This window comes from Dermacentor albipictus, chromosome 2 (assembly GCF_038994185.2).
Source record: "Dermacentor albipictus isolate Rhodes 1998 colony chromosome 2, USDA_Dalb.pri_finalv2, whole genome shotgun sequence".
Lineage (NCBI taxonomy): Eukaryota > Metazoa > Arthropoda > Arachnida > Ixodida > Ixodidae > Dermacentor > Dermacentor albipictus.
The window spans coordinates 87,935,474-87,951,697 of record NC_091822.1 but is presented as its reverse complement, the minus strand read 5'-3'; the positions used below and the strand labels follow the sequence as shown (position 1 = coordinate 87,951,697).

The 16,224-nt window shown below is 43.8% G+C and overlaps 1 protein-coding gene across 1 annotated transcript in view; it reads right to left on the bottom strand.

The window, feature by feature from the left end:
• The window catches only part of LOC135901003 (signal peptide peptidase-like 2A), a 48,434-nt gene extending 35,406 nt beyond the window's left edge, over nucleotides 1-13,028 (bottom strand). Inside the window, exons 1-2 of the mRNA XM_065430631.1 lie at nucleotides 12,836-13,028; nucleotides 10,036-10,170 (exon numbers count right to left, since the gene is read on the bottom strand). Of these exons, the coding sequence (XP_065286703.1) occupies nucleotides 10,036-10,170; nucleotides 12,836-12,898 (198 nt within the window). The 5' untranslated portion in view covers nucleotides 12,899-13,028. The remainder of the gene's footprint in view (nucleotides 1-10,035; nucleotides 10,171-12,835) is intronic.
• Between the last annotated feature and the right edge of the window lie 3,196 nt (nucleotides 13,029-16,224).

The following is a 16,224-nucleotide window of genomic DNA, read 5'->3' as shown; positions in this document are numbered from 1 at the left end:
AAGGCTCTTTTGCATGTTCTCTGAACCAGTAGCCAAAGCTGTGTGTCGGCCACCTAGTCACCGTCTACGATATTTCTCGAAACACAAGTTTGCTAAGCCGCACCGGCGTCATACGTATCCGTTGTAAACACGGAAGCAATGGAGGCAGTTGAGGCAAGGCATGGACGCGTGACCACGTGATCAAACATGGTAGCGCCCACGGGATTGCCGCGAAAAGGTTCACTGCTTCTCAAAGCGTCATAGTTAACAAACGTGTACATTGCTCGGCAAATATGAACAAAACCGGGAAACCCACACGCAGGCACTCTTGTGCTCACGTTCATAATTTAGAAAACTGTCCGTTCAGCGCAACCAGAGATAATACAGCTGTTTTATTGACAAAGAAACCGATGACTTACTGGCACATGCGCTTGAATTTTGGTGCCATAACATCAGATGGTCGTCGGATTTTTGGGACCCATGAGCCATCTAAGGCTTTCATCTTAATAATCAGTGCAGCAACAAAAGTGTCTGGGTGTTATTTTGACCGGTTTTCTTCTTACTTGCCGAACAATGTACAAGTCTCTTAAGCTCTTTTGAGGTGTAGAAGTACGCCGGTGAGAATTGGAAATAAACCTGTTGAGGAAAGATAGTTGTAGTGTGATTGTCTAACTTGCCTTTCCCTGTCCCTTTCATTCTGCCTGTGCTATCAGAAAGTAGAAGGCATCATATATACAAGCCTATGTAGCTACCCTCGTCGATTAAATTGTCAAAATAAAAATAATTATATCATTGAACCTGTGTGTGTGTCTTAATGGACTTCATGGACTTCCCACGATCGTTGTAACGTGCCGTCAACCACGTAGAGGCCATGGCGATGTCTAGGTGACTTATAAAAAACAAGTAAAGATAGAAACAGGTAAATAGAAAACAACTAATAGCAAGTAACAACCCATTCGAACCAGAATGTCAAATTAATTTTACGAATGTCTCGTGAGCGCACAGGTATTCCCCTTCATCCTCTTTACCTTATAGTGGTGTGACTGTCAAGTTCTTCCTCTCTTTTGTAGCATGGTTTGCAATGGGAACCTCGCCTGATTAAAGTGACGTCAAATTCAGAGTGTACGTACTTCCTGCTTAATTGGAAGTGTAGAATAATGCTTGCCACGATCTCTATAAGTATAGAGCCTGCTTCCGTTTTTTTTTAAAACTCTAATGTCAATAACGCTCGAAAGAAACAACAGAAAATAGGCGCATAACAATATACCCGTCTTTAAACACTAAACACGGCGAACCAAATTTGAGGCATTTTTTTCGCAAGCGCTACGTCCAAATGATGCAAACTATATCCGCATGAAAGCGGAGCAATGACCTATCTATATCTGCTTGCTTCGGCTCATTTTACACCCACTCTAGAAAAATATGGGGTTTTACGGGCCAAAACCGCGATCTGAGGAGGAGGCATGCCGCAGCGGGGCACTCCGGAAATTTGTACTACCAGGAGTTCGTTAACGTCCACCTAAATCTAAGTACACGCGAGTTTTCACATGTCGGCCCCATCGAAAATGTGGCTGCCGTAGTCAGGATTCGATCCCGCGACATCGTGCTTAGCAGTCAACCCACCATAGCCACTGAACAACAGATGGATCGTTCCCTTCCCCCTAACTCAGCTGCATGATACCTCAATTACGCGAAAATCCAGCGTTGCAGTTGGCGGCGTGACGGAATGAATGTACCAAAAATGGCCGACGACCAAAGAGTAAAATCACATCAAAGAATACTCAATTCACGTCAAATAACCCAGGGCGGTTACTGTAAACGAAGTAAAGTAATCCTTTGAAAGGAATATTAGGTAAATTTCCGTATGAGGGCGAATCGAACCCAGGCCTCCAGTGTGCAAAACGAGCACCCTTCCCAGATGCCACGGCTGCTGCACGGTTCCGGTTGAGTAAATGTGTGGCCTAGTGCGTGCGTTGTTGGGCACGTGACGGCACAGCCAACTGGTAGCAGCTGACGCCCCGTCATGAGTGTGTAAATGTGTAAAATAAGAAGCATTATTGTCCGATTGAATGCCACTGAGCGCTCCTTCAAGTTACGAACTTCTCGCAGGCAAGCAAGCTCGTTGAGATGCTCGTCACGTTCTCATTTGGCCTTATCGAGGCGCAGTTAAAACTCAGGCGAGGGCATGCGCGGACAAGGAATGCGCAGACGGAATAATTTCCCCAAAACAAACATAACGCTTTCGCATTCCCACACGTAAGCATTATTAAGCGCTCCGTCTCGCGTAAAAGCAAGATCTCACGGAACCACCTTTCCGAACGACAACCACACAGGCCCGTTAATGAACTAACTGAATTCCTTGACGTAACATGCATCGGAAATAGCATAAAGTACCACCTAACAGAAACTGCAGACATGATAGCGTCGAATTGTAATTTGAATATACCACAAAACGTAAATCTGTTACGCGCAAACTCAAACATAAACCTCTTTTCCAGCGCCTGTACCATTGATAAAGAGCGCTCGGTTCCTTGCAAAAACAGCTTCCAGATGGCGCTCACCTCCACGGCCCACGCAAGAATTTCTACCAGTACTTCTTCCAGCACCCGTTTACCTTCGCGCATAGCGTTTGCCGCCAACGTTTCCCGGTAAACATTACGGTTACCTAAGCTGCACTTGTCGGGAAGCGTCAGAAGCAGTCGGGGATATTCGAGTGCTATCGCGTTCCACTCTTAAAAAAGGAGCTTAAGAGGAAGCTTTAGCACTGGGCCAGCTCCAACGCGGCCTATTCAAATACATGTAAAACGCAAAAGCATTTTCGGATGTAACCTCTGGACTGATTTTCATGAAATTTGTTGCATTTGAAAAAAAAAGTTAAATTGTAGTGACTGTTGTAAGAGGAATTTCTGTTTAGAGTTTGAATTTCGTTAAACAAATTTTCAAAAACTCCACTGTTCGAAAAAAATGGAAGCACGATCTTTACAGATAAATACCTCTGCATCAAGAACAGATATCGCGGTCCTTTAAACGGCCTCCATTGGACCATTGAAAGCGGACAAATTATGTATGTTAATTTATATCTTACGTTAATTTATTACGTTGTGTACAAGGGTTATACAAAAGCTGTATTTTCATATCACTAAATTTATTTAGATTCACGTTTAACATATCAATTGTTACCGCTTTAGATGTTCTATTACATGCAGTAAACATAAGTGCGACAGCATTTTTTATTGTTGAGTTACAGAGCTGTAAACTTGATATATATTCATTTGAAAATTTGTGATTTTTGACAATTTTTAATAAGAGATTGACGACGTAAATCAAAAATTCGCAACCAACTGTCACTAGACTAAGTTTTTCTTTTATATGCAACAAATCCTGTCAAATTTGGTGCAGTGGTTGCCGGTAACAACGAATTCTCTTTTTACACGTATTCAGATAGGAGTACCGGAGCTAAAGCTCCCTCTTAAGCGTCCTTTAAATTGTTCTTCTATACGCTTCGAAATTTGTATTCTTAAAAACCATGATAGTATTTCAGCTCCATTGGCTCCCCTTAATCAACAGTCCTCCATTATTCGCTGCTCTGAAAGTTGGCTGTCAGCCAGTCGCGGTGACCTACATGGATTGCATGGTTATTTCAGTGAGTGCAACCCGACCCGGTGGCTTAGCGGCTATGGTGTAGTGTGGCTAAGCACGAGGTCGCGGGATGAAATCCAGGACGCTGCGGCCGCATTTCGATGGCAGCGAAATGCAAAAACACCCGCGTCGCCGGCATGCGAGCACGTTAGCTGGTGGTCAAAATTACGGCTTGCCTCATAATCAAATCATGGTTTTGGCACGTAAAACACAATAATTCAAGATCCAGTGAATATTGTCATCGTGCCGGTGATACTCCCGGTGGCTCAGCCATCTTTGTTCTGAACGATATTCTCCATAAGATGCGTCATGAGTTAAGCTTGAATGCCGCGAAATGCGAGTCTGTCTTCATAGAACTTGATTATTCGGCCCTTTGTAAGAATCAACGAAAAACTCCTTTGTCGCTATCTATCGCTCCCCTTCCTGAGATCCTTCCGATTTTTGCAGCGTCCTTCAACTTGCCAAACGTATTGCTGAGTACAAATACGTATTATTCATCGGTTATCTAATTTTAACTTGCTCGATGTCTCCAGCCAAAATAACCTTGATTTCATTACCTGTATTTGAGCTTGGTTTCACTCTCTATTATATGTAGCAATACACTTTACTTATCATGGATCATAGTCATTAACCGAGCATATTCTGTCGAACCTTGATGACCCCAATCACGCAGCCGTGATCGCAACAAATGTAACTGGTCGCGTTCCCGTATTCTTGTATTTTGAAAGGCACTCATTCACGATAGTGTATCACGTCAAATGTGTTTCTTTAATTCGGAGCAGTACTGTCAGCTCATCACCTAAACAGACTGGTTAAATATGCATGCTGTTATTGATATTGAAGTGACCTTATAAAATCAGGCTGTACGATGTGATTTATTTAGCTGTGGAACGCTCAACTATATCGCAATCCTCAAAAAGACCTTACGTAGCACCACGTTGCCCTTGGCCGTCCAATTTACCCGTACTATTCCTTCAAAAAAGTACTGTATAAACCAACTCGGAAAAAAAAGGTTGAAAATAACTATAAAAACATCAAACGTCCACCGTTCAATGAAGGTTTCAAATTGCGCTATAAAATATTGACACGTGTATTTATATTTATCGGGCGACCAGGTTTCGCCGCCTAACAAATCTTATCGCACAGCGCGGGACGCGCTTGCACGTATCCGAAGTTTCTGGAAAGGTATCGATGCTTCTATCCGCTGGCTGTTGTCGCCGAACGTTATGTTATCTGATTTAATCGCCTGACGCGAATGGTGTAGAACTTTGTGGAAGGCACGCGGGTCCGAACGATTAGTCTGGAACATTCGACGACTGCTCTATAAAAGCCGACGCGCTTGACCCGCTGATCAGATTTTCGACGATCGCCGACTGTGTTCGCCGCTTTCGTTGTGCTATAAGTGTAGCCTGTTTTGTGGGCACAGGTTCGCCCAATAAAAGCTAGTTTTGTATTCCACCGTACTGCTTCTTTCTTCGCCGTCACTACCACGTGACAATATATTCCAACACATTAGCCTTACTTTTAAAGAAAGTTAAAAGAAACTATGGTGAGCATGAACTTCAACACTGAGAAAATAGCACGAAAAAGAAGTGGCAGCTCCTTAACGAATTTTCGAATGCCACCAAGTCATGTGGCAAAGTGACCTCTGTTCGCCTTACCAACATTATCCTCACCCTGTTCAGTGATTGAGCCAATCTTTTAAACCACCACTTGTTTTTCCGGTTGACCACCTCCATCCCTTCCTATTATTCACCTTGACTTTCCAGTACTTCCGAATCATTTTTTTTTTCTTTTTCCTGCTTGAGCCTCCGATGCTTTTCCTGTTACATAAAGCTTAAAAGCTACCGAACCTGGATTGCACAATGTTCATTCCAAACATAATAAACTTCCAAGCTACTTTTTTGGCCCCTGTTCTAAGCCATATATTTAGCCCTGGTTTCAAAACTGGCGTCTCCCCAGAAAAATTTGAATTGGCATACGTAATAACTGTTTTAAGATAGGTGGCCCACTGCACATCGAAAATTATACGCCGATATCTGTGCTTCCATTTCTCCATAAGGCCTTGGAAAACTAACTGAAATGAGGCTATCTAAGCATTTCAGTAACTTTAACATACGCTCTTCATGGCACTTTAGGTTTACAGCAGGTATGTCCACTGACACAGCAATCGCATGCTTTACTGACAAAATTGATAATGGTAACTTCGCAGGGTTTCTTTTTGTTAATTTCGCCTTGGAAAACTAGCTGAAAGAAGGCTATCTAAGCATTTCATTACGTTTAAGGTACTCTCTTCATGTCACTTCGGGTTTGGAGCAGCTATGTCCACTGGCGCCGCGATCACATGCTTGACTGACAAAATTGGATGATTCATCGATAGTGGTAACTTCGCAATGTTTCTTTTTGTTGATTTCGGCTTGGAAAACTAACTGAAACAAGGCTATCTAAGCATTTCTGTAAGTTTAAGGTACTCTCTTCATGTCACTTTGGGTTTAGAGCAGGTATGTCCACTGACATCGCGATCGCATGCTTTACTGACAAAATTGGATGATCCATTGATAGTGCTAATTTCGCAGGGTTTCCTTTTGTTGATTTTGCCTTGGAAAACTAACTGAAACAAGGCTTTCTAAGCATTTCAGTAAATTAAGGTACTCTCTTCATGTCACTTTGGGTTTAGAGCAGGTATGTCCACTGACACCGCGATCGCATGCTTTACTGACAAAATTGGATGATTCATTGTTAGTGGTAACTTCGCGGGATTTCTGTTTGGTGATTTTTCAAAAGTATTTGATATGATTGATCATCTAATCCCTTTTCTTGTAAATTAGAGCACTAGGCATAACTGGTTCAGCATCCACACTTTTGCGGAGCATAATAGGTGTCATATCGTTTCTATTAATACCTGTTCACTTATTTCTGCCTGTATTGGCCGAGGTGTTCCACGAGGCTGGATAGTAAGCGCATCATTATTTATTATGCACATTATTGGCTTGCCAATTTGCCCTAAATATTCATTCTGTTTATGCGCCATCTTTTCTCACCTTTGCGATTCCTGCGGCTCTCCTTTCTTCCTTTCTAACCTAGAAACTGTCTTAACCTCTCTTGAAGAGGGGCGCAACTGTAATAGATTATCCATTATTGTATCCGGAACTAGCTGTCTGCTTTCAATTGACTGGAAAGAAATTGCGAACTATTCCGTGCCTTAGTTTCAATTCTAAAGCCATTTCTTTAAATCATCACAAATCCTTTCTAGCAGTTATAGATGACACCCATTTGAAGTTTCACCATAATATCACTTCCATGAGTAAAAAAATTCCATATGGCCCGAACGCGTTGGTAAAATCTAGAATGTGTTTTGGTATAAACCCCCTAATTGCGCTATATTAGACATCGTTAGATAGTAACCTAATTTGCTGCATTATATCTTGGGAAACTTATGATCCATTCATTTTGGCCTTTCAAGAAACTACAAAAGCAAGCAGTGGCAATTAACACTTCATCTACGCGACTATCACTGCCTCGTCCCATTTTCATAGAAATAAACATTTTTCATATCTCTGACCTTTATATTCACAGATTTCTCGTTTCCTTCTGTAAGATTTCTATCGTTGATCTATAATGGACATATTTCCGGCTTTCATGTTACCTAATTACAGCAGAACTTGAATTTCGGTCAGTAATGACATTCTGCTGCGTAAGATAGATATTAATTATGGGAACCCGAGCATTGTTTTTTTTTCGTCTATTTTATTATGAAATACACTTAGCTGAACTGAAAGAAGAGTATACATGTGTCTAAACAAAATTTTAAAATGTTCCTATTTGTTGCGTAACCATTGTTTTCCGTTAAATTTCTTAACTGCGTGTACGTCAACGTGATTCGCAAGTTAGAGAGAGAGAGAGAGAAAACATTTATTTATCATCAGTTTGGGCGACTTCCTCGCAGGGTGGAGCCCTTATTTCAGGGCCCCATTGGCTCGCGCCACTCCGCGTGCCCGCCGGATCAGCCGTCGCTGCTCTTGCGGGTCTGAGCTGGTCAGCGCAGTCTCCCAGGAGGAAGGGGAAGGTGAAGGAATAGGGGAGTAGCCCGGAGGGTGTGGGCATTCCCAGGTGCAATGATATACTGTGGGTTTTGCTCCACAATATGGACAGTATGAGGGATAGTGTGTGGGGTGGAAGAGGTGAAGATAAAAGAGGCAGGGAAATGAATTAGTTTGAAGTTGTCGCCACGCGACGGCATCTTCTCGATTAAGGGAATTATGTGGTGGAGGGAAGTGTCTCCTGGTGTCTCTGTAATATTGTAGAGTTTCAGTGTAGGTCATTGGTTCTGTCGGTGCGTCGTCTGGGTTGGACAGCTCTTCCAATGGCGCCCGGTTAGCGAGCTCTCGGGCTACCGCATTAGCGCGTTCATTACCATGGAGAGAGGCGTGTCCAGGTGTCCAGACGATACGCACCCTGTGTAACGCTGTGGGGTGTAATGATGTAAGGATGCGGTGTGTGTAGGGTGTCACCTTCCCTTGTGCCAAAGTCCTGCAGGCGGTCTGAGAATCTGTGACCACTGTGATAGGTCCATCCGGCGCCGGCATGGTTGAAGCGTGTACGATGGCTAGGGCAATAGCAGCCTCTTCCGCCGTGCCACTGTCCACAGTGTTGAGCGTGGCCGAAGCTCTCAGAATGTCTGCACTATCTAGTACGACCAGACATAGGGCGCGTTTCTGTGGGTAGCGGGCCACGTCGGTGTATAGGACTGAAGTGTTTGATTTGTCATCGCCAAATAGGCGAGCCAGGGCTTGTGCTCTTGCCTTTCGTCGACCTTTGTGACGGTCAGGGTGCATATTCCGGGGAATTGGGGCCACGTGAATTTTGTTGCGAATGCTAAGCGGAAGAAGTGTGCGGTTTTCCTGTTGTGGTGTTCTTGGTATTTGGTATCCTAGCCGGGATAGAATGTGGCAACCTTGCATTGTTCGTTGCAGACGTTGCAATTGGCTGTTAAGATGACCTTCAACTAGTTCGCGGATGGTGTTGTGCACCCCCAGCCGTAGTAGGAGCTGCGTAGACGCATGTTGGGGTAGTCCCAGCGCTGCCTTTAGTGCCGTACGGAGGAGGGTGTCCATCTGGTGCATCTCAGTCTGAGTCAGATTATGATAGGGGAGGTGGTAGGTTAATCGGCTAATTATGAGGGCTTGCATGATTCGGAGTACGTCTTTTTCTTTCAGTCCTTGTCGGCGGTTTGTAATGCGTTTTATCATGTGCGTTATTTGGGTAACTTGTTGGCGGAGCACGTGTAGGGTATGTGTGGCCTTCCCGTTCTGTTGTATGTGAAGTCCTAGCACACGTAGCCTGTCTACCCTTGGAATAACGTTGCCATTGAGATGCAATGTGATGGCTGGTGGAATATCGGCCTTGTTCCGTTTTTTCAGTACAAGCAGGAGCTCCGACTTCTCAGCTGCGCATGTGAGTCCTCCGGCTGTTGCATAATCCTGAACTATATTTACGCAAGTTAACCATTCAATTTTCTGTTCTGGTTTTGTTATTTTTTACATATTTTCTCTGGTGTTCCTTCTATGCTCGTTACAATATTTCTTCATTGTATGAACACAGAAGGTCCAGCTGTGGTTTTTGACCTTGGGATTTCCAGCTGGTTATTTCCCTGCGTATCGCTTCTGTTCTGTTGGTAGTAAAGAATGACTGATTAATTGATTGATCGATTGAGTGAAAGTTCCGGCATATCATATTGACAGTACTACTGATTGCAAAATGAACACAAAGACCGAGTTAAAAGAAGTAAACATGAAAAACGCTCGCTTGCGTATGCTTACACACGTTGTCAACCAAAGAAAGAATTGCCTTCTGCCACGCCTACCTTTCATTTCGCGCTCAATAGTCCTTTTCAGTGTTTTCTAATGTATAGCATTTTCTGATTACTCGTTCTCACAGACTGCAGCATTCTCAAAAATAAGTAGTGCCGCAATCCATCTTGATGAGCATTTTCTCAATTTTGGCAGTATGGTAATGAGTACTGGACACGCTCGCGAAACGCAAAGCGCGCACAACCCATGCGTACGAAGATACAAACTTCCATCGCCAGATCTGACCAAGTCGGCACAGGCTATTGCGCTCAGCCCCAGGCAACACCGCAGGCTATATAAGTGAGGTCGAAGGATAGCTGATTCCGGGCTGCGCCAGCGGGTGTTACGTGTCCCTCCTGCCTCAACTACGGTCAGTTCCACAAGCGCGAAACACCGTAACGTGCGTATATGCTCCTGTCCGGGTCCGCATTATAGAATGGCAGGTGCTCAGCATGATCTTGGAGCAAACCAAACGCGCATAGAATCCCTCGTGAGCTCGAAGCTCGCTCCTGTGGTAACGTCGGAGGCAGTCGCCATTCAAAGGCACGTGGCCGCGGTGACCACTCACAGCGTCAGCTTCCCGTTTGGCGACGTCCTTGATGGCCGGCACGTACAACACGCAGTGTGCCTCCGCGTCGGACGCGTCGGAAGCCTTGACCAGGAGCACCGAGCTCACCACGGGATTGGCACCGTGCACCGGGTGCTGCGTCGTGACGCACAAGTGAATATATAAATGAATAAGTCAGAAAGTGAATCACCATGACCAAGACTGCTGTTATTATCACACGTGCAAGTCAAGAATTTACGAGCTCGTATTCCGTATGGAAAAAAAATCGAATGTTAGCCCAGACTAAGCTTGCAGCCACTAAAGCATTACAACACAAAGATCTTGCATGCGTACATTGTAGTACACTTAGCTTATTTTGCGAATTGCGGCTGCGAGGGCAGGTTCCGAAATTATATTCTGCCTTTTCTGACATTCTGCTTCTCGTACACTTTTGACCCTGCCTGCACATCTGTTTTGCCCTCTGTGTCGCGACCGTTTATGAGTGAAATACCGCTGGGCCAAATACGCGCGAACTGCATACGGAGTTTCTTGAATGGCGCCGAATCTACAGCGAGTCTTGTCTGGAACGAATGGTAACAGATGTATCAATAGCGAATGCAGTTGGCACATGAATCTACATTTCACGACACTGCTTCACCTTCACTACACGACGGTATATTACATGGCGTACCTTTTGTTTCAAAATGCATTCCTTGCCTCTTCCTTCAACTTTTCTACTACTACTACTACTACTACTACTGCTGCTGCTGCTGCTGCTGCTACTACTACTACTACTACTACTACTACTACTACTACTACTACTACTACTACTACTACTACTACTACTAATAATAATAATAATAATAATAATAATAATAATAATAATATACTTTCACTACAATGACATTTGCTGCTACTACTACTGCTGCTACTGCAGCTGCTACTAGCAGCACGTGCATAGTGCCCCGGTGGTTATTCTCACCATCCTCTCATAATATCTCTGCTTTTCAAGTAACTCGTTCCCTTGAGAGGCTACAACGTCAGTTTCACGAGGTCCGTAAATCCTCAGATGATTCAAAACCCTCAAATACCACCACCCAAATTATTCGCTAAAGGGCTCGCCGAATACGTTGGCCTCTACAGAGAACATGGCGTTCTTTCAGGCCCGTACAGTGGCATTGCCCTGAACACTACTCCAATTGCTCGAGAGAGCTAAAAAAATAATTCAAAAGGGAATCGTAACTTGCCATATTGCCAAATTTGGTTATGCATTCGCTGGCTTGCCGCTACGAGAAGTATTCGCACATGAAAAGGTCATTGCGAAATCGGTTTCCCACATGTCAATATCATTTCGACCAGCCCGCTTATTTGCCGACTTGCCACGCTCTCGCACTGAACTAGTTTACTCTCTGAAGCCGCGTTAGCGTCTCGAATCATGCTCGTCCGGTGCACTCACTTCACTGCGGTTCTCTAGCGACGCAATCGTTTTCGCTGTTTGAACTCCTTTGAAACGGGTCCACCTCACTATCGACGGGGTCGCGGCCATGCAAACGCTGTTCCATCAGCGGAACAAGTTGCTCATGATTTTGCGGTGCCTCGCGATGCGGGATATATATGCATATACAAGGAATCTCACTTGTAAAACAAAGGTTATGCGACTAACATTTCTCGCTCCGCATAATTGGGTAGGCTGGTCTCGGCCGCAGCGCTTGCTAATGCAGTACGCAAAGCTGATTATCTGTCAAGTGCTCAAAAAGTAGCCTAAAAGATACTGTGCTGCTTTGACATCCGCCTTGATGCTGCTTTGACACCCGGCTTGATGCAGGAGTTCCGCAGTTTTGTCGATTGAAGGAACGCCAGCGCAAAGAAAAAATAAAGGTTAACGCGGCTTGTACTTATACATTTTAAATACCTTGAACTTTTCAAACGTTGCTTTTGCCGCGATAACAAATAATACTAACGAGGTACCAATTACAGCGACGACAACTCACAATTAGGCCTATGCTCAGTTTCCTAACTTCGCTCACCCCGAGTTGCAGTAGAAATAGAGTCACTGTACACATTGAAATCCTAAGTCTTTGAGTGGTGTCCATTACCACGTGATTGCCACCTTGAATTTGCGTGACGTGAATGGACTCCTGCTTCACGTGCGAAGCAGAGTTGCAACGTCGAGCGCGGTTTCAATTGGTTCACGCTAAAATTTAATGAATAGTTGTTTTTAGTCAGGAATAACTGAGCCTTCATAAACAAATGACTGAGTTGACTGCTATCCAATAAAGAAATAGAAACAAGACAAAATGTTTGGGTAAACTAAATGCACCAAACAGCGCTTTTCGAGCATACGGGTTTCTGCGTAACCGCAATTATTTCAACAAGGGCTTTCCTAATTCCCATATATGTAAAACGTATATTCCTTCCCGTTGCCCGTTTTTCGAAGTTCAATATCATCGGCTCTCGTACAGAAGCCAACCGACGAGCATTGCGAGCCAATACAACGATCTCAGCGAAGGTTGCTCAGTGTTCTTATACCGTGGAGCAACATAATTACACCACTATCACACCACCACGTTCGCCTAATTGAAAAGACATTAGGCCTACGGCTGCACATTGTACTTATGTGGCAGCACTCATTTACTCGCCGACGTCGACGAAATCCAAGCGGCAAAAAGCAGCGGATGCGCCTATGAAGTGCATGGAGCAATGACTTCCCGGTCACGGTATAGCATGGCTGTGCTCAGCAACTAGGTTGCAATTGAAATCCAGAGCCCTTCGCGTCAAATCAACTACTTTGAGAACCGTTGGTTCGAGGTGGCTTACTCACAGTCACGAAGGCAGCCACGAGCGCCTGAAGGCAGATGGAAACCAGGATGTCGCTGGTGGTCATTCTTTCCTGTGCCCAGTGAGCGCTTCCGAGGAGATTTCGCGGGGAAGGCGGAACGGTCGCTGCTGCGTTTGGCGAGGAGTCCTTCTGTGGCGACGGCCCGACAGAATGCTGGCACGCGCGGCACGTGTTAATCGCGAATATCCTAGCTATGGCACGTACCGAAAAAGAAGATGATGATTATGATGATTATACATCGAAAAGAGAGAGAGAGAGCAAGGACAGGAAATTATGCCTTCAAAGAGAACACAAGCCCAAAGCAGTGAATATGCCACGGACCGGGTGGTATCATGAGGACGAAAACGTAAATCAAAATCCAAACGAAACCAATCATACCAAAATAGTATATTCCGTAATACAATAACGTGTCTCCCATTTAAAAAATAATAAAAGCAACTCTAAATTTTAATTTGAGCTCAATTTGATATTTATCTGCTTGGTAATTGAACTTTATATTTTGATGAAAGAGGGAAAAATAGCGTAAATGTAGTAGAGAATGATTATAGTAGGGAAACAAGAGCTAACCTTTTTCGTTTCGCATAGGTAATCATAGACTGGGCATGGCCGAGGCCTACCACTAATGCTCCAAGTGAAACCCGACAGTACCACATTAACTCATCCGGAGATTACGAAGGGTCTGTTGTTGATATTTGCCTTAGTGGTCCTGGTGCATTCCAGTAGTGGGGAATTCATGATGATGATGACGATGATGATACCACATGTAAAGGCACAAGCCCACTGCGTGGGATAGGCCACGAACCAGTTGGTAATATGAAAAAAAAAACAAGACAGAATAAATTAATAATCGAAGATAAGAAAGAAACTGATAATAAATTAAATAATATAGTTTACAGTAAGGCAGGCAGCCTTGCACAGACAGGAATAGTAGCATGACCTTAGTATTAAAAATACCTAAAATAAAGGGTATAGGTAAAGAAAGAGTCAGTTAAATTTTGAATAAGATTACTGACTACTCTGAATTTGCGTTCTTCCTTTTTGAATTTTGTAAGTTATTTATTGAAACGGAAATATATCAATGGTAGAAAAAAGGTAAATATTGTGGAGGCAATCTTTCTGTGTCATAGGGGAAATTATAAATGGCTCAGCAAGTTCCTGGGACTGCATGCTAAGTCCGTTGCTCCAAGTGAGAGTAGAACAGTATCGCATAAAGGCAGTACTATATTACGCAGCGAAATTTCGAAACGTCCTTTTACTTTAATAGAAAACCATCGACATGATAGTAAAAAGTGATCGATGGATTCCGGCTCATATTGGAGGTATAGCTTAAAGGGGATAGCGCCAGACCACTTCTGTGCATGTAAAAATTAAGCGGTTGAATACGATGTTCAAAAAAAATTAAGAAGTGGAATTATTCCGTCTTGTAGTGCATATACATTTACATTGCATTTACATTATCATTTACAACGCAATGCAGCTTTGTAAATAATACTTCCAATTGTCTGTTAGGACAGCGTTGTCGCTTCCAAGAATAATTGATTAAGGGGATATCGTAGAGCTGAAATTGATGATCATTACACAGAGATGCACAAATTACGTAGAGTTTTCTAAAGAGAGGCTTTCTGCTGTCTTCCGTCAAAGAAAACAGCCTATATCTAGGCGCAGTGATATTGGTCATGTTGGTGTTACTGTTTCCTCAAACACCGGATCATGGCATACGTGATCTCCATATATTCTTCTTTTACTTATGGCACTGGGCCTGCTACCCTTCTTGAAATTCATGAAAAAGTATAATTTCTAACACAATAGCATTCTAAGAATCGTTTTTTTGCACTCACAATAGTTATTTTCTTTAATAATCCAACCGCAGCCGCACTTGCTGCGCCTTGTAGATGCCTCGTCAGCGTCTCCCGGGCAGAGCGGGGAATAGCCTATAATTGTGACTTTTACTTGCGCCATCGGATTATTTGTGCTCAACTTCAGCCCATCGGGTCGCTGTCACACGTAGTTGCATGCGTGGGCTTAACCAGGCATCTCACAAATAATTTACGCGTTCATCATGCAGCCACATGAGTGAGATGCAACGCGAGAACCAATGGGATGCATGCTGTCCTCGGACGATATCCCGCGGGACATTCACCGGCCTAGCGGTGATGTGGCTTTGTCTTGACCGTGTTACGAAGAACTGCGCGCGGTACAAACGTTGAGTACAGGCTCTGACGTTTAGCAAACTCTTATCGCTGTTAAGCCAGTGAGCTCACAGGCCTAGTTGTTTTAACAAACTTTACCGCATAGAATCCCGTTACTGCGAACACTGAAGCATGTCCATCAGTCCGTGGGTAATTTTAGGTTAGTAACTGCATTAACAATAACTTATTGTATGCGGGCTTCACCCGCCCCCGGTTCCTCGCTCAATATGCCTCACAAGCAGTTCACTTTCAGCAAGGCTTGTTTCGAAACGTTTATCAGTTTCACCGCCTGCAAGCAGCCGTAGGAGGTGCGTCGAGGAAAGGGATACAATACGCGAACTTTTCAGACAAAAGAGAAATCTTCGTTGCGTGACCAACGCTATATATCACCCTGTTCCCTATTATGAATGCATGACCTATTACGCATGCCGAGAGAAAGGAATGAATATATATATATATATATATATATATATATATATATATATATATATATATATATATATATATATATATATATATATGTGTGTGTGTGTGTGTGTGTGTGTGTGTGTGTGTGTGTGTGTGTGTGTGTTTATATTGCTCCGTACTACTCGTACTTCCTCCCTAATGTATACTTATTCTTATTCTAGCTTCCCTGAATGCAACGAGAGTTGTATCTTAATTCTTGCGAATTCATTCGACTTTATTTCTTGTTCCACATTGCTCTATTTGCATCTTATCTTGTAAACTTTTGTAGAGAAGAGCTGTACACCTAGCTCCGAAGTGCCTGCGGGACTTTGTCTGGCTGCATCCGTAGTGCGGTGGGCTTGAGCTGCGCGTAAGGACTCTTGAATTTGTCGCAGTCGAAATACCAGTGCCACACTGACGTTTCGAAAACTTCGAGCCAACAGACTGCTCACTTAGCTACCAAATAGGTAAATACATGTAAAAATTGAAGATGTACTCCGTGAAACTCTACCTAAATTTCGAAAGCATTCAAGTGGTAGAGATAGCACTGGCATGGCCTCTGGATAAAATATAAATGGGTGGCCTGCCGTGTGCATAGAAAACGCTGTCATCCGCCGCGGCCATAGCCGGCTTTTCTGGAAAAGTACAAACTAGCGCCCTAAGCGGCCGCGGCACGAAGGTAGCACATTTTCAATGGAAGGAGTGGGTTTTTCGCGAAAGCGCACGCCGAATATT